Source organism: Elgaria multicarinata, chromosome 1 (assembly GCF_023053635.1).
Source record: "Elgaria multicarinata webbii isolate HBS135686 ecotype San Diego chromosome 1, rElgMul1.1.pri, whole genome shotgun sequence".
In the NCBI taxonomy this organism is placed as follows: Eukaryota; Metazoa; Chordata; class Lepidosauria; order Squamata; family Anguidae; genus Elgaria; species Elgaria multicarinata.
Window position 1 is genome coordinate 105,332,573 of NC_086171.1, and position 24,563 is coordinate 105,357,135.

At 41.5% G+C, this 24,563-nt stretch overlaps 2 protein-coding genes across 2 annotated transcripts in view; one reads left to right on the forward strand and one right to left on the reverse strand.

Moving 5' to 3' along the window:
• STX6 (syntaxin 6) overlaps positions 1 to 24,563 on the reverse strand; it is a 590,646-nt gene that overhangs the window by 470,274 nt on the left and 95,809 nt on the right. The window lies entirely within an intron of this gene.
• XPR1 (xenotropic and polytropic retrovirus receptor 1) overlaps positions 1 to 24,563 on the forward strand; it is a 124,967-nt gene that overhangs the window by 93,829 nt on the left and 6,575 nt on the right. Inside the window, exons 9-12 of the mRNA XM_063134457.1 lie at positions 36 to 215; positions 2,975 to 3,140; positions 3,675 to 3,869; positions 24,121 to 24,287. Of these exons, the coding sequence (XP_062990527.1) occupies positions 36 to 215; positions 2,975 to 3,140; positions 3,675 to 3,869; positions 24,121 to 24,287 (708 nt within the window). The remainder of the gene's footprint in view (positions 1 to 35; positions 216 to 2,974; positions 3,141 to 3,674; positions 3,870 to 24,120; positions 24,288 to 24,563) is intronic.

The window sequence follows — 24,563 nt, forward strand, 5'->3', positions numbered from 1 at the left end:
AATTGTTTTTCCCCTTCGTCCATCCATTTTGTTAGATTGCTGGATTCCTTGGGACATTGTGGTGCCTGAGCCTGCTGGCATGTATATATGGTCGAAACATTGGTTTTCCTATGCAGGCAAACCCACTTATCTTGTATGGATTTATGTTGCTGTTTCTCATCAACCCTACAAAAACCTTATACTACAAATCTCGGTTTTGGCTGCTCAAACTCTTGGTAAGTTGGGATTTGCTCAAAACTCATAAACAACTGTCTTTTTCCTCCTTTAAAAGCTGCAGTAACTGAATATTGTTCTTCATGTAGGTCATGGTGGGTTACCTTCCCTGTTTATCAACAGCCAGTTTGCATAAAATGTTTGTTAAATATGATTAGTGGTATGTATATGTTAATGAGCAAAATCTAAGTTGACAGGTTACGCTTGGACTATTACTGGTGGATGGTGATATCACTTTTGTTAGCAAAATCATTAAAACCTTTAGGAATATGACAGCTTTGCAGTCATTACTGGCATAAGCATAATTCTAGCTACAAGCTGATTGATGGTTCAGATAGTTCATGCATGGTGGTTACTTCTATTTTACCTATGAACTCTTCAGTGAAAAATGAAGATTTTGATTCTTTTAGAATGGTTTGAGCATGCACTTCTACTTTTATAGACCTATACATCCACATCCCATTGGCAGTTAAGAAACAGTACTTGTATAATCTTTTTTGGGTCCTAAAAACATAATAGTTCTATTCTGGTTTTGATGATGATGATGATGATGATGATGATGATGATGATGATAATAATAATAATAATAATAATAATAATAATAATAATACATTTATTTCTTACCCGCCTCTCCATTTTGATTGAGGCAGGGAACAGCAGTAAGTATAAAATACATAAAATACTGATTAAAACATAGGATACATTTTAACTATATAAATACAAATTTAGGTTGCGTTTGGACAATCATCTGCAACTTCATAATTCATTATTTATGAAGTTTTGCACAAGTACCATGCTCCTCCCTCACCCCGCCAGTTAAACACTTCAGTGCCAAGATCCTGACTTGCTCTGAGCCAGAGTTCATTGTGACAGGCAAACTGGGGAACTCTGGTTTAATGCCCGTATCCTGGCTTGTTAACTTCTATTGTGCAAGAGTTCTCAGGTTTGGACATAATGGAGAGCTCTGGCTTAATGCAAACCAAGTTCTTGGGAGGCAATGGTGGTGTGTGATGGGAGGAGTTTATGAAGTTTATGAAGCTGCAGGTGATTGTCCATAGTTGATGAAACCGAGGATGATCATTCAGATGCAGCAGAGTATGGCTTGAGTATGGATTGCCATTGAATCATGAGTTGTTGTTGACTTGTGTGAACCCTACACCATGAACAACCCAAGAAGAGAACCTGTAACTTGTTGTGTTGAGACTCAACCCATACCCTGGGTTAACCACAAACAACTCAAACCATAGTGCAGGGTGGCTCTAATGCAACAACAACCCATGATTCAACGACAACCCATACTCAACTTGTACTCTGAGTTGTTGTTATGTCTTAGGCCTTAGCTAGACCTAAGGTTTATCCCAGGATCTCCTTTGTGTCATTTACATGAACAGGGATGACCCCAGGATGATCCCGGGATGAACCTTAGGTCTAGCTAAGGCCTCTGTCTATAATATAGGTCATAATTTATAATACATACATATTTTTAAAAAGCACAACTTTTTAAAAGTCTATCATAACCTAAAACAACCTATTCCTTTTGACTCTGAATTTGGTAAGCTGGCCGCTGTGTGCGTAAAGAAAGATTTCTAAACAAAATAAAATACTTTAATTATTGCTTCATTCCTCATGGTTTATATATTCAATGGATTCCAATATCCATATACGATTCATTCCACAGACTAACAGTTGGGTGTTTCCCATGAGAGCTTGCACATAATTTGTTGTGTGGTACTGTTGCTACCAGATAACTCAAATGTAGTAGGACTCTGAATAAAAGAGGTTGTCTTTAGTTACTTTTTGGCAAATGTACTCCTTCTTTAGTGGGGAAATCTGCAAGGCATATACAGGTACCTGAAGCATCAATAGCACAAAACATTCTACTTGTACCCATTGCTTGTAGTGTAGAACTGAGCATGAAGATGAGATAATCCTGGTGTTGCCCTTTTAGAATTCGGATGATGGTTGCTGTAACTAACTAGGCAGGAAGAGCTGTAATCCAAGGTAAATGGAGCATGAAATGGCCTAGCTCGAGAGGCACATAGCTGATTTTTAGGCCTTGAGGGTGAAATGAGCTGAGATGGAGAACTATTTGTTTTAACTATTAGTTCAAATTCCTTCCAGCTATCATGTTTGCAAAAGTATGTGAACGCAAACATTTTCAGTGGTGCTCTGTGGTGCCAAACAATTTTCCTACACCTGGTGTATTGTAGATCAGACAAAGTATTTTACAGCCTACATCATTCACCCTTGCGAAACATCTATGAAATAATTATTTCCAACTTGTATGTAGAAAACTACTGCTACAGATGTGGGTATGAACTACTTTTTCCACTGAAGTCAGTTACAACACCTTTAATCTTAATGTAGATTTAACTTGAATGCCCGATATGTTCAGAGCAAAGCAAAAAATTTGAAGCCATATTCACAGTCCAACAGTGAAGCCATTCTTTTATGGCTTTACATAAAAACCAGAGTTTCTGTGTTTTATACCTCTGTTGCAGGCACTGCATTTATCCCAAAACTGTGCAAGAGCTAAAGCATTAGGCTATCAAGACTCATAATAATTAGATGTGCTATTTAACATAGAACTGCGCCGACAAGGATCTGTTCAGCATCTTTACATCTGTCTTGTAAATTTGAATGATAGGATAATTTCTGTAATGCAGTCCTTCTGTGAAAGAAAATATGCTACCACCTGCTGTATCTTATCTTATTCACAGTTAAGTTTGTGCCTTCTTTTCCCCTTTTTTTTCTTTTGCAGTTTCGGGTGTTCACTGCCCCCTTCCATAAGGTGGGCTTTGCAGATTTCTGGTTGGCTGACCAGCTTAATAGTCTTGCTGTGATACTTATGGACCTTGAATACATGATTTGTTTCTATAGCTTTGAGCTCCAGTGGACAGTCAAGGATGCATTGCTGGGAGATCCAGGTATGTCAGTGGGAGGGAAGATATAGTAACTGCCATGTGTAATCACATGTCTGCTTTATATTTTAGGCAAATTTTAGTATTTTCATTCAGTGAAAAAACATAATGCATCTTCTAGGCATTTGGCATGCAGCCATAAAAATCACATTTAGTATGTGTGTGTGGAGGTGTGTTTGTTTACAATGCCTATTAGCAATGAAGAGCTAATAGGAAAATATTTCTTGTAAGGAAGCTATTAAGGCCCAATTCAGCAGGGTGTTGGAGAGAGATGAGATTATTTTTGTATTTAGTTGCTAGGTTTTCATTCAATGACTTTTATTATGTTTCATTTATGTGATATATGAAGTACACCTGGATAATTAAGTGTTGAATTTTTACTGCTGAGCACTAACTGTAATTATATCTCCAGTTCATAAGATTTGATTTTGTGTTGTTGTGTTTTGTTTTGTTTCAAGAAAATGCATCCATTTTAAGAGAAATTGCAGGAGATCTTTTTTCCTTGCTTTTTGTAGATTTTTTCATTGTTTGTTTTTGCAGGTGCTCAGATCTGCAACTCCTATGCCTATGGCGTGCGAGCAGTTGTTCAGTGCATTCCTGCTTGGTTGAGATTTGTCCAGTGCCTGCGCCGATACTGTGACACCAAACGGGCCTTTCCCCACCTGGTCAATGCTGGCAAATATTCCACAACGTTCTTTATGGTGACATTTGCAGCCCTTTACAGCACTCACAAAGGTATTGGTTTTCAAGCCTGCTGATCAGCCTGATTTCTCTTCCTTAAATCCCAACATATTTGAGGTTTCTCAGAAATGTTGATACTGTGTCTATTTATGGGACAGGCTGGGGAACATAACATGTTTCAGGGAATACAGGTGACATCTCAATAATAGCCTCTGAGGAAATGGCTTGCCTGCTTTGCCATTTCCCCCATTCTTTTATGGAATTTGTTGAAACTTGTGACAGTGATTCAGTGAAATCATCATTCCTTCATACCAACTTCTGAAACCACTTTGTTTTTATTATTTAGTTATAGAATTGGAGTACTACAGTTCACCTTATCCCGAAGTATTATTTATTTATACAGCACCATCAGTAATGCATGGCACTTTACAGCTTGATAATAATAATAATAAAAAAAACAGGTTCCTCTTGCCAAGAAGTTTGCAATCACAATTTTGACAATGGGGAAAACAGAGAGCGGGAACTGATCAGGGTAACCATGAGTAAATGTAGTGATGCTAACGTAAAAGTAAAATTATAAATCTAATAAACCTGTAAGTTGGTCCAAGAAGACAGTTACTTGCTTGTTTCTGATCAAATGGATAGTTCTGTGTTTATGCTGTCATGAACATCATTTTTGGTGGGATATAAATCAAATAAATAAAATGATGTGGCCTTTGCCATCTTAAAACATGTCTAAGATTTTCAGGTTACAGGTAAGCAACCTGCATTTCTCAGGAATATTTTTGAGAGTGGGAAGTGATAGTTTTAAAACTTTACCCTCCCCAAATGGAGTCAGATTCTTTTATTCATACATTTTTCTATGAACAGAAACAGTTTAGATGCTAGATGTGTAAGGAAATTAACAGCGTTTCAAGAGTGTGTATAGTCGTTACGAGCCTTTTTATGTTCAGTTGTCACAGTGCTGCATGAAATTGAAAAGAGACCATAAACTTACGAATGTGGAGAAAAACATCCAGCGCTAAAATAGTGCCTCTTGACTTTCATCTATTGCTTACATTTTTTTTACTAAAGATGATATGGAATTGCTTCCAAGCCATTAATCTTCAGATTGAGATCTCTTGAAATATTATGTTCCTGCATCTCCGTGGAAACCACAGTGATTTGCTTTTGCTGTTCTTGTAAAAGAATAAAGCTTTTAGTTCCCTGTGCTTTAGGCAGTCACACTGTCTGTCTTTGTTCTTTCCCCCTCAAGTCCCATGTCAGTCAAGGAGTTTTAGTAGGTTCTAAAACACGTGTTGAGTTAGCCACATGTTGGCAAAAGTACATGTTTTACTCACATGTAGGTACAGCTGAAGCAGAATTTGAGGAACTACAAATTATTCTAAACATTCTTAATGCCCTCCAGTAAGCTTCTCTTTCTCCTCCCCTTGATTTATATTATCTGGGTTTTTAAGACAACACCAGGGTTATTATGGAACCTTGGACCTCCTTGCCAAGATGGTGCTGTTGAATTGGGATTAGTATCTAGAAATAAATCCAGGTCTGGGTTTAGATACCACAATAATCAATGGTGGTTTAAATAATTGCAGTTGGTTATTTAACCCACCGTGGGTTATCGTGTTGTGTGGTGGAAGTTTTTAAACCAACAGTTGGTTATTTGGCCCAAATAACCAATGCAAATAACCATCGCTGTGCAGAGTTGGCTGTTTGAACCACCATTGGTTATCGTGTTATGTGGAGAGTACCTTTGGTTATTTCATCAGCCACAGAGTCGCAAGACAAGCGCGGTCAAAGCGGTGGCTGCCGCTCTAGTCCAGCCAGCAGGATAGATCTTCGGCAGCGTTGGCTGATGGGATACTAGCGGGAGGACTGAAATGGGAGGGAGAGACCAGGGGATGAATGAGTCAACTCAGTGTAGACTAATAGTCAACTCAATGCTGATCCTAATCCACACCACGGTCCATTATTATCTTGTGTGGGGAGTACCCCCTAGATAAACAACTGTCAATTGGTTAACCTACTTGATTGGTTTAGATTGGGGGTTACCTTGGCTTAGAAGCTCAGATAGACATTGCACTTTGCCTCAGATCCAAAGCAGAAGGTCACCATGCCTCATTTTCCAAAGCCTCAGATTTCTTCCTCGCTAACTATAATAGGGGAAATCAACAGATCCCTATAACTTTTTTATTATTTGGAAGAATTAAATGAAATTTGCAGGCTTAGTACTCAATCGGGAGAGGAATGAAGCCAGTTAAAATTGAGAATTTGCATGAATTCATTATTATTAAATTTAAAGATTTACAAACAACCCTTTCTGAACCAAGTTCCTCTATGGCATGCAGTGAAGAGGTACCCCTAAATTTGTCCCTTGGAAAAAAAATCAAAATTCATAACTTAGGAGCTGCAGAAGTGGGCGGAGACCCATCCTGGTAGTTGCAAGGCAATCTCTGCCACTTTTCCAGCTCCAAAGTTGGGAAGAAGACTGGGAGTGATTTGGCAGCTGCATGGCCAAAGTTCTTAGAGAGACTTCACCATACAGGGCCAATCTGGCAAGCATTCCACCCCCACTCTCCAGCCCACGGAGCAGGAAAGGCTGGCAGGGGAGGGTTAGAGCTTAGGGTTCAAGGTGCTTAGGGTGTTCTCTTGAAAAGCGGGAATGGGAGGTGTTCCCTCTGGAAAAGCTAGTGGGGGCGATGCTGGACACCACCGCTTGAAGGTGCTTGATGTGTGTTCAAGTAGCAGCGTCCTCCACAGCCTTTCCCTTGGGATGCCTTCAAGCAGTGTTGCCCAAGATGGCGCACTCTTGATCAGCCCTTCCATCAGGAAAGGCCATAGAGAATGTTTAACAAGTAAGGAGGTGGGGTGGAGGCTGGCAACTACAATTTTGATTTCGTCAGCAAGACCAGCCAAAATTGTAAACCCCTTGGTTAGGGAGTTATGGATTAACAACATTTAAAATGTTGTTTCCTGCTCAATATTTTACTAAAGTTACAGACAGTACAATCCTATCCATGTATACTTAGAACTCTCATCCAGTTCAGTGGGACTGACATTCAGATCAAGTAACCTACAACCAAGCAGCTCAAGTCCCTCCCAAATTATAGTAGTTGAAAATAAAAGAAGAGAACTGATAAAGCCATTCCCTAATAAGACACCAGAGCAGTCAGTCATAGGAATATATCTCTTCTGTGACTGGCATTTTACATTTATTTTTATTTTTTTATCATATTTTTTATTTTTCTAACAACTAAACAAACATAATACATACACACACACACTACATACCGACAAATATATATATAGCAACTACAATTATGCTCAAAAAACATTTAAGGGTGAGGTTAGAATATATTTTTCTTTTGCCCTCTTCATGCCCCTTAATTTCTTAATTACCCTTCCAGCTAATTTACATGCATTAGATTCCCAGAATTATGTTTCTTTTCCCTTTCCCCCTCTTGATCTAAAATCCACAAACAAATACATATTTTTTTCTCTGTCTCTTTCAGATATTCTATCAAAGATTTCCATTCCAACCTAAACATGTTTGTTGGCATTTTACATTTATGTGAGCATGGGGAGGTTACAAATATGTATCAAACTAGTAAAAAAGTTAAAAAGTAGAAACCCTCTTGATATTTGGAAGTGATTCTAAACTTTCAGAGCTAGCCTGCTTTACCTCATGCTGGCCCAGTCATGAGCACCCTCAGTTCCCAAGTCAGTTCAAATATCTCTGAAACAGGAATACTTGCCTTGAATACATGCCTCATTTGAGGTGAATTCAACACCCTATTCTCTACCACATTTTTTAAAGTGATAATAATGCCTGAATGTTATGATATAATAAAATCAAGACTATTTGTCCCAGCGTCATGAAATCTTACCCAGAAATTCTGTTCTGAAAGCTATAAGATATTTTGATAAGAAATGGTAGAAATGTATCAGTTTAAAGATTTTCCCATGAAGTACAGTTTTTACATTTCCTTCCATTTTTTGTGCGTCCATAACACACTCCCAGCATTTCCTTTTGCCCCTTTCATTTCTTTCAAATTTTCAGGGAAATAAATGCTGTCTGACTTCTACAAATGGCCATAGAATCCTATTATTATGCTTTAACTATATCTTCAGTAGAAATATTTCACGGGCCGTACTGGTTAACTGCGCGACATTCCTTTTTCATGGAAAAAGAAAAGAAAAATGGGTACGGGCTGGAGTCAAAGCTCACAATGGGGATGCACCCAATGCATAGTGAAAACCCTGAGCGGCAGCTACTGTACGCTCAGAAGGGTATTTGACACTTAGGAAGCTTGTAGCGCGCACCACTGGGTCAAGGGGTGAGTTTGGCAGCAATAAAGCAGAGACAGAAGAAGACGCCAACCCTCAAGCTGCAGCTGCGCCAGGTTCCTTTCTCTGATTGGCCGGTTGCATGGCGTAGAACTAGAATTTTCTCGCAACATCCATGAACTCTGATTAGGGAGTTCATGTCATGCTGCTCTTTGGTGTATGAGAGCAGGCTGGGCTGTTTTCTTTTAAGCAGTTGGCAATCTGCGCCTTCTCCCTGCCCTCCCATACCAAAAAGGTCTCATTACACAGTTTCCCCTACTAGGGAGGCACCCAGTGCACAATGAAAACCCTGCATGATTACAAAGAGATGTATTTGAAAAGAGGCTGGAGGCTGTAACACCATGGAACTTTGCAGGACGGGAGCCAAAACCCACGCACAGGTGTCCCTTGTGGGGATGCACCCGATCCACACACAAACCCTGTGCAGCTGCTGCTGCCCAACCAAGAAGGTATTTGACACTTAGGGAGTTTGTAGAGCACATTGCAGTGGAAAGGGTTAGGTTGGTGTCTGCCGACGAGCGCAATCTGTTGCTAGGCGGATCTCTGAAAGAGAGATCTGCTGGCTGGAGCAGCAGCAGCAGCAGTTGTGAGTGCTCTTGCCAAGCAACACTATAGGCAATCTTTAATCCACTCTGTGAGTCACTGTGTGATGACACGATAACCAATGATGGTTTAAATAAACCTCACTGCAGACCATGGCTTATCAGGTGGCTTACTTTGGCTAAAGAAAGCCACCATGGTTGGTGAAAACCACTCACAGATGCCGCGATAAACTATCATGGCTTATTTATGAAAAATAAACTATTGCGGCTTATTGTGACATGAGAACTCCCATCTATATACAATGTTATTTTTGTAGTTCTAAACCTTTAATTGTTCTGACTGCCAAATGATGCACCTATTTTAATTAGGGCACAATGCCATGGGATGCACCATGGGTACTCATAAACCTCCAAACTCGGAGGCTTACATGTATCTAATGCAGAGCAGGAGGCACCTTGCATCTCCTGCTCTGCATTTTAGTTAGACGGGCGATTTCGCCCATCTAGCAGAGCCTTCAGGGATAGAGAGGGAAGGAGGATGAGGATGACTGGGGAGAACTTCTAACCCCACTTCCCCAGTCTCCTCCCCTCCCCTCCTCCTGGTAGCACCTCCTTTTCCCCATCTTTGCACTCCATCTTGTGATCACAGAGAAATACCCTGCGATGAGGGGTAGGGGGAAGGGATGGGGAGTGTGGGTTCCTATCTTGGAGACAAGAAATAGAGCAATCCTATAGTCATCCCCCCCCCCCGACACTGTCTTTTGGATTTTTAAATTTCCTTTTCTCAGCATCACAGTGTCATAGAAAGCTGGTTTAAACATCAAAATATGTCATTCAATCTTCTACAGTTTTATAAGAATTTATGTTGGTATGGAGATGGTTATTATCCTTCACTTTAGGGTCAAAGCTAAAGTGTATTGCGTATTGGGATTCAACATTTTTTTTAAAAAAAAAAACTTTCAAAGAACAATTCCCCTCAAGTAGTGTCAAAACCTGTGAAATCTCCCTGACTAGGAGTAATCATGACAATCCATAAAGTAGCTTTAGCCTTCTTTTGTTGTCCTTGACATGCCCTATTTTACATGTACCTTCCATGCTGTGCACATCAAAATTCCAGGCTTATCTGTGTGTTTCTCTGGCCTTCTGATAACTAAAAAGGCCAGTTCGCATCCTCGTTCAGAGCCAGTGGCAAAATATCAGGGCCTCCCGAGGCAACTATGTTCCTGGAGAAACATAAAATAACATGAAATTGGGAGGCCCGCTCTTTGCCATTAAGAATGGATGTTCTTCCAAAGGGGTATTACGGTGAAAGCAAGGAGGAGGGGACCTTGTTGCTTACTGCCGGGATTGTGCAAAAGAACGGACCTGTAACGGTTGCCGTGGTAACAGAAGTATGTGCATTATTTTTTTAAAAGGCTTCCCGACCCCACCCCACCCACCCCATTATTCGCGTATATGCCCGTTGCTGACTTCAGGGAGAAGTGGGGGCCTCTGAGCCGCTGCTGAGAAACTGGTAATCTTCTCTTAGAAGGTCAGGTTGTTGGCTGTCATCATCTCTTTGTGTGGGAGCTGCCGAACACGTTACAGCCGTTTTGATGGGATTGTTTCCCTTCATTGATTTTTGTAGTCAAGGGAAATGTTGGCTCTCTTCCAGAGCCTGAATCTCATGCACATATTTATGTAGATTAGCTAGATGCTGGCTCCTGTGGGGCAGTTTTGAACAGCCACATCAAACGCATTGGGTAAGCTGCATTACCTATGGCTGTTATCCAAAGCACATTTATGTATGTGATGGAGATTAAAATTAGTAGGATTTGCTTCATATAATGTGTCTAGGCCTGGGATATTAGAATGTCTAGCTATATAAACACAAGGGAGAAGGGATGATCCAATGCGTTTGATTTAGGTAGTTCATTGTTCAAAAATTATACGTGATTAACCGAGCATCCTGCAAAAATCATTGGCAAGGTTGTAGGTTTCTCTATGGCTAAGATAGGCCAACAGATCCTATGGCTAAGATAGGCCAACAGATCCTATGGCCAAGATAGGCCAACAGATCCTATGGCCAAGATAGGCCAACAGATCCTATGGCCAAGATAGGCCAACAGATCCTATGGCCAAGATAGGCCAACAGATCCTATGGCCAAGATATGCCAACAGATCCTATGGCCAAGATATGCCAACAGATCCTATGGCCAAGATATGCCAACAAATCTGAATCTTCCTTACCCCATTACTTCTAGCAGAAATGTTCTACTAATGTTATTGTATTGTATTGCAGTAGGAATCTTGAGCAGTAGGAAATTACAGTGGAGCCTCAGGGCACTCAGAAGGTAAATATGTTGAGCAAAGGAGGCATACAGAGAGGCAATGGCTGCTCCAAAGCATCATTGGCCCAGCACCCCAAAATCTTAATCCCCCAGAAATTCCTTTGGAAAAATTTCCCAGTCAGGATGGCTTTAGATGTTTCCTCAATTATGGTGTAATTCTGAGCACTAAACCATGTTAATTTATAACTAAATAGAATATTATTTGCACTGTTTGATTCTTACAATCAGGCCTTACATCTCTTTGTCACACTGCATACATTTTGTAGGCTTTCCTTTCCACAGTTGTGAGGTTAACTATGGAAATATAGGCACCTGCAACCTGGACAATTTAGTTATCTTCTTTCTGTTTTACTCTGCCTTGGCACATCCCCACCTTCATAAAAATAAAGTAGCAAACATTTGTAGCATCATTTGGCGATGGGAGGAGCTCTCCTGCTGCTCTCTCCTGCTCTCGTTTGCCATTTGTGGATCTTGGGACAGCGTGGAGGAAAGAGTCTTCTCCCCTCCATGCCATCCTGAAATCAAAACAAATGCCGAACGAGAGCAAGGTAGAGCAGGACGCTCTCCTGTCAGAAGAGCGACCTCTTGCGCCACGCTATCCATTTGTGGATTTCGGGACGGCATGAAGGAGAGTCAGCAGAGTGTCCTCCTCCAGCCCACCTCATTCGTCACAAACTGGTGGCAAATCGGGATGGGGGACGGGGCGAATGGCAGGAGATGCTTGTGCCCCCTCCTGACCCTTCTCCACAAAGAACGTCCTTTGTTGAGAAGGGATGGGTGCCAGCATGAGCATTGTGGTGCCCCACCCAGGGATGCCACATCCCATGCGAATCTCCCTTCATGCTGGGTCCCCCCCACGCCACCAGGTACTGACGGTGGGGGAATGGGCACAAAGGGGGATCCTCATGGGAACCAGCACCACCATTTGGTGGGGAGGGCAAAGAGGAGGTGGGCAATACACAGCCATGTGTTAATAGTCAACTCCACGGACAACTATTACCTTGTTATGTGGGGGTACCCCCTAAATCGTCATCCATGAAGTTGACTATTAACACATGGTTGACTATTGTGTCGTCTGAACGCAGCCTGTATTATCTAGTGTATATATACCTACTTCAAACTTTTAAAGTCCGAAATCATGGCAACTCTGAGGGTTACAGCCATAGCAAAAGTGAGCATGCAATTCACTAGTTTGTGCTGCATCAATTTAGGAGGGTGTAACGTTTGCATTTAAGATAAGCAGAAAGTTCCAAAACACCAACCACCCTGTATGGCATCCAGCATGCATGCATATTAGAATCATAGAATCATAGAATAGCAGAGTTGGAAGGGGCCTACAAGGCCATCGAGTCCAACCTCCTGCTCAATGCAGGAATCCACCCTAAAGCATCCCCGACAGATGGTTGTCCAGCTGCCTCTTGAAGGCCTCTAGTGTGGGAGAGCCCACAACCTCCCTAGGTAACTGATTCCATTGTCGCACTGCTCTAACAGTCAGGAAGTTTTTCCTGATGTCCAGCTGGAATCTGGCTTCCTTTAACTTGAGTCCATTATTCCGTGTCCTGCACTCTGGGAGGATCGAGAAGAGATCCTGGCCCTCCTCTGTGTGACAACCTTTTAAGTATTTGAAGAGTGCTATCATGTCTCCCCTCCATCTTCTCTTCTCCAGGCTAAACAGGCCCAGTTCTTTCAGTCTCTCTTCATAGGGCTTTGTTTCCAGACCCCTGATCATCCTGGTTGCCCTCCTCTGAACACGCTCCAGCTTGTCTGCGTCCTTCTTGAATTGTGGAGCCCAAAACTGGACACAATACTCTAGATGCATATGGAGGACAACAGGTTAAAATCCCATTAATGTGATCTTAGCAAAGATACATTTGAAAATGCTGCTTACCCGTGACAGCCAGGCAACCAGAATTGAAGAGATCCAAGTGATGATTGCAATAATCAAGGAATAATGTGATGGGGTGAAATCGGTTCTTCAAAACCAACTATTTCACATTACAATCTGTTCTGAATATCATAGGCATGTTAATGTGATTATTTTGGGTATTTAATTATGACAGCTGCCTGATGCAGTGAGGAACAACAGTTTCTGCCTCCTTTTAATAATGGTTGTTTAATTCAGCCCTTAAAACACCAAATTTTAATAGCTGTAATTCCCAGCAAAGTCTAACAAATGCTGTTGGGTCTGTCAATAAGACCCTGTGGAGACCAGAGAGCACTGACAAGCAGGATGTGAAGAGAGAAGCTGATGTGCTTAGTTTTCAGTTCTTAGGAATTCAAGAGGGGAATGGTCTAATCCTAATTGAATATATTGGGGGGGGGGGGAACTAAAGCTACTTACTGGAGGTAGTAAATTATTTTCAAAGAGCTAGAACTGCTGGATGTGCAGATATAAATAATTTCTCTTAAAATAATGGTTTAGAAACTGAATGTTATATTTCCTTTTCTCCAGGCCTTGGTATGTTAGCTGAAATTTGTAAATGCTTGGTAATGCTTAAACTTTTCTAGCCGAGTGCTCATTCATCATAACATTGTAGGGTGGCGATGGCTTGTAGTTGTTGAAAATTAATTCTCATGAAAAAAAGGCTAGTCTGGAAAATCCATTTCCCCCTAGCCCAATCTTTTTATTTGATCCTCCAGTATCTTTTACAAGGAGATCAAATGCGCATGTGTAATTCACATTCTGTCATGGATAAAATAAGGTGTAGAGGGATGGGGGGAGAAGAAATGGGTAATTTCGTGTTTTTTTCCCATGGGTCCTAATTCTTTCTCCCCAATCCCCATCTTAGTTTGATTAAAAACATTAAAAATAAATCCAGGTTTCTCCCAAAATAGACATATACTAATAAATTCACGTTATATAACGCAATTTTGTCTGCTGCACATATTTTTGGTGAAAATATGTGCGTGTTTCCAGTTGCGGAATTTTAGTACATATTCTGTGTTTAGCACAGAATCCCAGCCTGTTCGGATAGTCACCATAGCGGCTATGATAGAATCTTTAATATACAATCAATACTACAAAAATGCTTGTTCTAAATTGTAATCACTGTGGATCTCCTCAACAACACTAGACTTAACATTTAGGCTAAGCTGTTGTGGGAGGAAAATCCATTTTCCATTCAGAGTGATTCCTGTGCCCTGTACAAGGTATACATATATATCTGCTAGTAGTGCTTAGCCCTTTTACAGTTGTCCACATAGTGTCTTTGATCACATGATAAACAGCCATGATCCTTATTGTGGCCAATTTCAAAAATACTGCTGGCCTACATAATGTGAGAAGTAGAACAATCCTGGCCTGAATATACAGCTTTATTGCTGAAGCCAAGTAGGTCTAATAATTGCCGAAATGTTGAACCATATGTAAGTTGCTTTGAGTGCTTTGAAAGCAGAGTGTATCAAGGATTCAGCGGCCCTGCATTTGATCCAAAGGGAGAGGCGGGTAAGAAATTATTATTATTATTATTATTATTATTATTATTATTGTTATTATTATTATTATTATTATTGCCTGAAATTAGTAGGGCTGCTTCTACACTCATAAAAGGGGAGGTGGAAGTGGGTGTAATAGAGTTCAGCGTAGGGCTCCCAGGTTCTTTAACTTTCTGTTGCTCTTAAGCTTCTAATCCAGCCTTCCTCAACCTGGGGCGCTCCAGATGTGTTGGACTGCATCTCCCAGGGAGTTGTAGTCCAACACATCTGGAGCGCCCCAGGTTGAGGAAGGCTGTATCTGAGAAACTGATCACCTAACCTAAAACTGAATTGGATGTAGTTTAGGATTCTTGGATAAATGCAAAGCGTCTGACTTGCAGGAGCCAGTATTAACATTATGTCAGAAGGCTCGTATCTTACTGTAGTACTTACCTTAAGATTAAGGCAGCTTTTTGATAACCCCCATAGATTTCCTGACCCTGTTATCATGGCTTTAACAATCAGCAGAAACCACAGCTACCTGCAGTGGCCGACACTCCCAGAATGCATATCATGTCCATTGTGCTCTGCATCAGTTTTTCAGTAACACACGGCATTGATTTTTTTCTCCCAAGCTGTATTGAATATATTGTTTGCCTTCTCTAGGATAATTCAAGAGTAAACAAATAACATTCACTGGCAGCAAATTCAATGTTAACAGTGTGTGCTGCGAAAACGTTTCTTTTTTTGTATAGTGGGCATTTATATAAAGCATATAAAGGAAAAAAATTGAAGTGATAATTCTCTGATAATCATATATACTTTCTAGAAGAAGCTGTTGGACTTGAAAGTATTGACCTGTTTAACTTTTCAGGCTTTTTTTTTTTTTAAGATAGCCAAGTTGTCAGCTGTACCTTGCCTCTTAGATTTGAGAGAGGCTTCAGATATGTCCTTTTGGCAACCCATCTACTACTAGTTGTGTGTTAATAGCATGTGTGCCATTACACCCCACAAGTCAGTTCCCTAATGTATTGGTAAGTCTGTGGTGCTTAGAATGTTGACCTGAGTGGGTGGAGTTAGCATGTCTTAGGAAGGGGGAGGAGGGATATATAAGGGAATGATTGAAGGGATTGAGGGAGACTTTTAGGTACTTTTTGAGTCTTTAGCCTTGAGTGCTTTAGCTCTCTGTGTATAGAGTACTATTGTTATGGAGAGTTTGAGGATCAGTGTAGAGAGGGATGTCTTTTGAGTGTGGTGTGCACATACTTGATGTATATTAAACAATACTGATAATAAAGAAAGCTCAAGAGTGATTGTGTGAGAGAAAGGAAAGTGTGTATGTGAAGAGAGAGAGGATTGGATGAGAGGTTTTAAAAAGGTTTTGAAAAGTTTTATTTTGAAACAAAGTTTGTGAACCTTAAAATAAATTTTTATTTGGTTTGTTTTAACTACCACAAAAATCCCACGTGTTTCTTTGGCATTTATCATCTGCAGTTATATACATTTAACACCCACTCTGACATTAAATCACCATCAGCGCATTTAATTCATAGCGCTTTGATTTATTACTGAAATCCTTCCAATTTAACCCCTTTCTCCACATAGTTTGGAGAAAGGCGGTGTTTGTCCCTCGCCACAGGCTCCTCAAGTGGTGGGGTTTAGCTTGAGAAGGGAATGTCCGCGGCCAGCCCTGTTGCTCAGAGCCTGTGTCGTGGCAGCATGCTTTGCTGAATTTGCGACTCATGCAACTAAAACACATTTTTATGCAATTGTTTGGCATTCTAGACCCTTTACTGTCTGGCTTCAGGCCTGGTTATAGGACAGAGACTGCCTTGGTTGCCTTGGTGGACGATCTATGCTGTGAACTGGGCAGGGGGAGTGTGTCTGTATTAGTTCTTTTGGCAACTTTCAATACAATCAATCATGGTACCCTTCTGCCTGAGGGCTCTTCTACACCTAAGGGTGTAGCGGGAGGGAGGGAGGGGGGATTGTGGACTTACCTGCTTCGCGATCTTCCCCCAGTGTCTATACGACCGCACAATGTTCCAGAAGGGAAGAGGGACACGCGGGCGCCTTTTCCTTTTCAAGAGGAACTGCATGCAGCGAAAAAGTAAGGAACCACCACCACCCATGTCAAACGCCATGCCCAAATCCACCCCCCGCCATCCCAGGGATGGCAAAGTTGCTCCCCCCCCCCCCACACGGATACGGAGCTACCCTGCACAGCTCCGTGCCAGTTTGAGGACCCGAGAGGCCGCACCACACCAGCCATGGTCCTCAGGGTTGTCCCAGGGCCGCGGAAATACCAGGACACCCCCAGTTTCAATTATCCCGGGGAAAGTCTGTGGTCGTCCCCGGTTGACCCCGGGATACCCTGTGCGTCATTTGGATGCATAGGGATGACCTAGAGACAACCCCAGGATAATTGCCTGGTGTAGACATGCCCTGAGATGAGACTGTTATATGGTGGCTCCGGACCTTCTTGGAGGGGCGATTTCAGAAGGTGGTACTGGGGATTTCTGTTTGATGCCATGGCCATTGGCCATTGACTGTCTGTGGTATCCCCCAGAGTTCCATCTTATGGAACAGATTCTATTTAACAGATATATGAAACCACTGGGAGAGATTGTTAGTAGTTGGGGCAGGGGGGTTCGGTGCCAGCAGTTTGCTGATGATACCCAAATCTGTGGGGTTATTTTCCCTCCCCATGCATGCTGGTTGCAAGGCGTTTTATTAGCATCGTTACCCTTGACAGAAGTGCTTTTGGTCAGTGTGTCTTCTGGCAAAGGCACATCAAAACTTCCTTGGTTCGTTGACTCCATTAGAGACACAGCAGCTAGAAATAGGCTTTAACTCAAAAGTTTAATAAGAAAGACTCTCTTAGTTACAACTCTGGTAGTCTCCAAACGGAACATAAAGCCATGGGAAACAGCTCCTTTGTTAGGAGATTTCTCTACACCTATGGCATAGACTGACACCAGGCAGGTAAATAATCCCCCCACAGTTTGTCTCTGCTAAATGCATGTGGAGAACTCATGCCCATAGCTGCTAAATCCTGCCCTGGTGTTGTCTCCACCAGCCTTGGGCAGTTAAGTCAGTTGAAGGCTTTTTGGAATTTGCTCTGAAAGGGGCGGTGTAGGAAGAGGGATAGATCTCTTCCCAACAAGTTAAGTGGCTCTTGAGGAGCAAAGGTTTGCGTTTTCCAGGTAAAAAGCTGTTCCTCCCTCCTGGCTTGTGTCTATATCTCCTGTTGTCTAAATCTCTGTTCATCTCTCCATCTCTTCTCCTCACCTATCTGCTTTCCCCCTTTTTTCTAGTACCAGCCTATTTTTCCTCCTATCTTCCTCTTCACCCCCTCCCTCTTCCAGATAAATCCCATCACAGTGATAACACAAGCCTTGAGCAGGCTTGCGCTACTATTAATTTGCGCTGCCACTGCCGCTTGCAGTTGCCCTGGCATAGCCAATCTCCTTGAGCACAGCATTTGGAAGGGTACAAGGCACCTTGGCAATGCCGTGATGGCTCTGATGGGTGCTAGATAAGAGAGACCAATCCCACACACTCAGTCAAAAGGCAGATCAGGGAATAGTAATTCGCCCTGTGCTGGATGGGGTTACACTCCCACTGGAGACTCAGGATCACAGTTTGGGTGTACTCTTGGACTCCGCCCTCGGCAGCTGAGGCTAGTGCGCCATTTGCACCTATTCTTAAAGATGTCTGATGTGGCCGTGGCCATGCATGTCTTAGTTACATCCCATTTGGATTACTGTAACACCTTCTACATGGGGCTGCCGTTGCAAACTGTTCACAAACTTCAGCTGGTCCAGAATGCTGCACCCACATTGTTGACCGGGGCTGTTCACAGGGAGCATGTGATCATGTTGTTATAGCAGTCTTGCTAGCTACCAGTCTGTTTCCATGCAGAATTCAAAGGTTATGACCTATGAAGCACCAATACGGCTTGGGACCAGGGTACGTGAAAGACTGCCTTCTCCCATACAATCCTGCCCTGTTCTTAAGATCTTCTGGAGAAGGCTGTTCTTTTGAGACTGCCCTCTCTGTGCTCCTTCAATCAGTCTGTTGGGTTGGGTACTATTTTTTTATGTTTTTATTCTGTAATTTGCTTTTATTAAATTTTAATGTATTTTGTTGTTTTAATCAGTTTTAATTGTGTCTGTAAGCACCTTACCATGTTTTGGTAGAAAAACAGGGTACAAATCAAATAAATAAATGAAGTTGAATACCTATTATAGCCATTATTTTCTTAATTTTCAGGGATTAGTTGTGTTAGTCTGTTGCAGCAAAAACAACGAAGACTATGCTTTAAGGTGCCTCAAGACTCTTTCCTTTCTTTACTTAATAAATCCTTTAAAGCATGCCTATTAATACACCACTCTACAAAAATTAAACATCCAGATCTGACCTAGAATTATTTAAATAAAAATTATTATTGAAGCAGAACATGATAACCCTGAATTGCCCTGTGATTTTTTTTGGGGGGGGGGGGGCAGTGGGGGGAATTAAAAACGGGGAAAAAAGATATAACGAAATTCCATCTTGCTTTAATTGATAATGGGTGTCAGGTGTTAAGCACACAGCTTTTCCAAAACCTTCCCTTACATGCTTTCCGACTGTTTCTAACGCTTTAACTTCATTACAAGAAAGTCCACCAGCAGAAATTATTTCTTTCCAAATACACATAGACATTATCATAATCATACACAGCATGGATCATTTCTGCAAATGAAGCCGGCACATATTGCTTGGAGGCTCTGGAAAGAATACCAATACCCTGATTTTTCCTGCCTTCCAAACAGCACTGAAGAGGACTGCTAGAATTCGCTAGTGGAGATTGAGATATAATTGCTTGCCTGTAGCAACATCTTTCTGCAACATCACCAGAATACTAATGAGGAGAAACAATAAAGAAGAAAGGTGGTGAACTGATTCCTGGGAAAATTTGGGGAGTTGGGTGTGTGTGTGATAGCATTGTGGGCAAACAATTCAAGAGATGAGACCAAGAGGTGAGGAAAGCAGTACCTTTTTGTCATGGGTTTTTCTAGTGAAGCTTTCTGATTCCCTATTGTAGTGAAACCTTTGCATAAATTATTATTTACCCACCTCAATAATTCAACAAGAGGGTGCAACTGCTGTTAAAGAGAAGTATGGCCTAAGGGTGCAAAGGCAGAAATATCTGCTTCTGCAAATTAATATCTTGTACTGCATTAGCAATCAGGCAAGAAGTTAATAGAGTTCTTTACCTCTTCTCTTTCTCACAGTAACTTGCCCTTTTTAATATCCAGTTTTGAAAATGATTTAAACTTATTTTGAGGCTGCCTTTAGGGTACAATTATTTCAACTTCTAGTCTCTCAAATTCTCCTCTTTGAGTCTTCTACAATTCTAGGTCCAGGTGGTGTACTGAAGATCCCAAGAATACAGTGTGGGAGCACAGGGAATAACTGTGGCTCTTTGGGAGGTTGAAAGAACACTGTAAACTTGAGATTGACCGGCGTTCATAATATATGAAAGGAAAATCTTTTTGTAGCGAATACAAGGGATCCTTCTGTAGTTCAGCAGCTGCAGCTTCTTATCATTTTGAGTATTGCTGCCCATACAGTGTTGTTCTGGCAGAACATGTTAAAAGCCCAGGCTATCTGCTTAGGCTCTTCTCTGAATATCAGAAGGCATCAGATGACTTATCACCAGGCCATACCACAATTCTGCCCATTGTCACGGCAGATACATCCAAAAGCAAAATTCCCTGTTTGTACCACCTGAGTTGTGACAGCAGTTGTGCTTTCCTATGCCACATTGTAGCAACTACTTCCATTGTTGCCTTCCTGCACTCCTAATTTAGCAACGAAGGCCTGTACCAGAAATGTGGGAAGGTCCTGTGTAAGTGCAGCAGAAAAGCAAAAACGACAACAAAGAAGAGTGAGTGAATGAGAAAGGTGCTATTCACAGTGCTCTTCAGCATTATTTCTTTAGAGGGAGCCTTGTAGGTCAATGCAATTTTTGTTGTTGTTAGTTTCCATTTGAAGAAAATGGAACCTGGAGATAGAAAGCAGATTAAATACACAATTTGTGATGTTGTCTTTATTGCACTGTCCCTTCTTTATTGTGAACTAATTTTCTGGAAACCCATAGATATTCTCTCTAGTTTCACTTGCTGCTGCATAAGCAAACTTATTAGGGGCTCATGCCCACATGCCTTATTTCTCATTCTTTATGCATGTCTTAAGAACAGCAATGCATAAAAGATGGCTGGATGAGCTTGCACACCCAAGTGTAAATCACGTTAAAGCCGTGTAGAGAATATCCCAGAATTTGCCTTGGCTTGCAGCCATATTCTTAGTGGTGGTCAGAGGTGACCTAGGAAGTGGAACACTCCCTGTAACACTGGCTAGAGGATGGTAGGCCTTTTCAAAGAGGTACTCATTTTAACCTCCTTGCTAATGTCAACAGTTCAGGAGTCAAAGAGTATCAAGGACTTTGTGTCTTTGTGGAACTTATTACTACTCACAACTGAAGTTGTTCTTCTTGGGAGGGGCTGAGCACTGTAGTAGAGCACCTTCTTTGCATGCAGAATGTCCCAGTTTCGATTCCTGGCATCTCCAGATACAGGGCTAGATGGACCAATGGTCTGACTCAGTTTAAGGCAGCTTCCTGGAGGAGAAGGCTATCAGTGGCTTCTAGCCCTGGTGGCTCTGTGCAACTTCCAGTATCCGAAGCAGTATGCCTGTGCAGTTGCTGGGGAACTCAGGCAGGAGGGTGCTGTTGCACTCATGTGCTGCTTGTGGGTCCCCTGTCAACAGCTGGTTGGCCACTGTGTGAATAGAATGCTGCTCTGTGTTGCCATATGTGAAAGCATCCGTTTCCATCTACTGGACAAAATCGGAACAACAGCCTTATTGGTGATTTAACCATAAAAAAAGTAACCTCAATTTATGCGTTGCTTTTTCTAACTGTTCAAAGCATTTCACATACATGATCTTGGCCATCCTGCAAGATAGGGTGGCGTTATTGATCCTGTAAGGTACCTGGCAATCTGAAATACTAGTGGATAGGAGTAAATAATTTAAATCACCAAGTAGACAAGGCTGATGGATGCTAATTCATATTTCCTAAACAACGATGAAAATCTGACCAATAAATCATATTAATTTTACATCTATGTTGAGTATTGTCTACTTTTGTTTCATTCTTACACCCAGGCCTTTTATCTCTTTGTTGCAATGCATGTATGTAGCATGCTTTCCTTTTCAAAATGTTCCCATATAGCGTCACTTTCTATGACTAGAAGCCATGACCATTTGTAAGGTTAACTATGGGAATATAGGAACCTGCAGACTGGACAATTTTAATCATTATCTTCTTTCCATTGTTGCTCCTTTCTGCTTTACTCTGCCATGGTCCATCCCCACCGTCACAAAAACATTAAAGTTGCAATCCCATGCATGTTTAGACAGAAAAAAAGTCCCACAACTCCCAACATGCTCCAGCTAGCATGGCTGGTTAGGGAATGCTGGAAATTGTAGGGATTCCCCCCCCCCCAAATGTCCATGACAGATAGCTCTAAGTAAAATCTAGGCAGAATAGAGTAGTTTATTTTCTTAAGGTGGAAATGAAACGCCTATGCCTTATAGAATGTAAATATTCAAGGAGTGATTAAGTCTTCATTTACATATAAAAGCCTCCTTTAACTGTATGTAGTTGAGGCATAGATTAGAGACTTAACTGTAGAGTTTGCATGCATATATTCAGAATATTTAATAATAGCCCAGATTTTTTGGGGGGGGGGGTTGCTGTGATCTATAGGGATTCCATATCCTTCTCCTGTCTGCCTGAGTGCCAATTTCGAGTGTTTGTATCTGCTGTTAGGTATCCAGGACAGGTTAAGGAGTCTCCTGCTTTACCACCCACCTACTGCCCAGCACTCTCCCTCCATGAACTGACAGACCTGGTCTTAGACCTGGTGCTGAAAAGTGAGCTCACCATTCTCCTGGGAGACCTCAACATTCATGCTGAAGCTGTCCAATCTGTTGCAGCTCAGGACTCTATGGGTTTCATGTCATTGGCCCAATACATGAAGCAGATCCCATTTTGGACTTGGTTTTCTTGGTCAGGCAGGAAGATGGTGATCTACAGTAGGGGATTTAACCTCTATCCCTTTGTCATGAAGCTTCATCCCATGTACCTGCTACCCTCGGATTATCCCCATAGTGCTAAACTTTCACGGTTGTTGTTTTTGCTGCCGGGCGACAGTGATCCTTTGCATACCAGGAAGTGAGTTTAAGGGGGGAAATGTAAAAAATCAATGGATGACCCAATTCAATTCAAATTTGGTATGCTTAAAGCTCTCCCTAATATCTATTACTGTGCCAATTTTGGTATCAGCTTACGCAGATGTAAGCATTTCTTTAAAATCCTGCTCCTGCACCCCAGCGGCGGCTCGGAAGATACGCTCAAAATGTAGGGGCTAAATATGGCGAATCTGTTTGCTTTATTTCACAATTAAGGCAGGATGCATGGGAGTACTTCACAATCAAAGCAGATTATAAGGTGGAAAACTTCTGAGTCCTTTGCATGCAATTCACAGTGATTGCACAGTATAACGCTGGTGTGATAAAGCTCACAGTCAGATCACTCCCTGCTGAGGTTTAGAATTTAATCAGCATTTCCTCTCTGCAAGGGCTGGAAACCTATTGGGATGTCTACCAGCAGAGGCTAATGGATCCTAATGATTAGTTGAAAATAGAGCTGCTAAACTACTAACTGGGACTGGTAGATACAATCATGTGACACCAGTTCTTTGTCAGTTGCACTGGCTTCTAGTCCATTTCTGCACTCAATTCAAAGGTTGGTATTCTATCTAAAATCTAAAAAAAATTCTAAGCCACCTTTAAGGGTGGAACCCTCTATTGACCTTTAAAGCCCTAAATGGCTTGGGGCCAGAGTCTCTAAAGGAATGTCTCCTCACATATATACCTGTCTGGGCCCTTAGATCATCTTTGCAGGTCCTTCACCCATTGCTTCTGCCGAATGGAGTTAGGTGGGTGGCTTCTTAGCTGAGCTGCCCCACTGATGGAATATCCTCCCTGAGGAGGCTTGCTTTGTTGCCCGTATTATGTTCTCAAGCTCCAGGTGAAGATAGTCGCCTTCTTTGAGGCATTTTAGTTATTTTAGATTTTTCAGTTTAGACTTGAGAAGTTTCAAGTGCTCATAGAATGTGGGAATGGCTATTTTTATATAGGTTTTTTTTTTAATCTCCTGTGCTTATTGTTGTTGCTTGTTACTTATTATGTATTGTGTTTTTATTCTTTTAGCATTGTGTAATCCCCCCCAAAGATTTTGTTTTGTTTTTGTTATTGGACAGATAAAAAAATGTTTGCTTTAAAAAAAAAAGATTAAATAAAATGTTTCTGTTGTGATGCAGTGGTGACTTCCTTTAAACAAATTGCGTAAAGTTTCAGCTCCATGTCTTTTCTGACACTGCTTATTTATATGTGAATAAGCACTGTTTGTTTTTGTAGACATGAATCTTGAGATCCATATCTTAGAATTCATATCAGTGTTACTTAACTGTTTAGTATGATTATGTGCTGTTCGTGTAAATTACCATCAACATAGCAGCCATCTGTGTTATATAACATTGCTATTTTTCTTTCTTCTAGCTAAACATCACAATGACTATCCAGTATTCCTCTACCTGTGGATCGTCTTCTATTTCATCAGTTCCTGCTACACCCTTATCTGGGACTTGAAGATGGACTGGGGCCTCTTTGATAAGAATGCTGGTGAAAATACTTTCCTGCGGGAAGAGATTGTCTACCCACAAAAAGTATGTATATGCAGATTGCTTTTGTGAGGGTTTGGAGCTGAGGATATTTCCTGGTGATGGGATTTGTTTAAGCCAGGAGCAAGTGATTTGGTGCCCCTCCAAATGTTTTGGAGACAACTCCAGTAATCCCTGACCATGGTGTCTGGGGCTAATCGGAGTTGTGGTTCAAAATACCTGGAGGGCATGACATTACCTACCCTGTTTTAAGCCAATGAGTTCCATTTATATTTAACATGGAAGCTATCTCAAAAAGGCATGCTTTTAATGACAGAATTA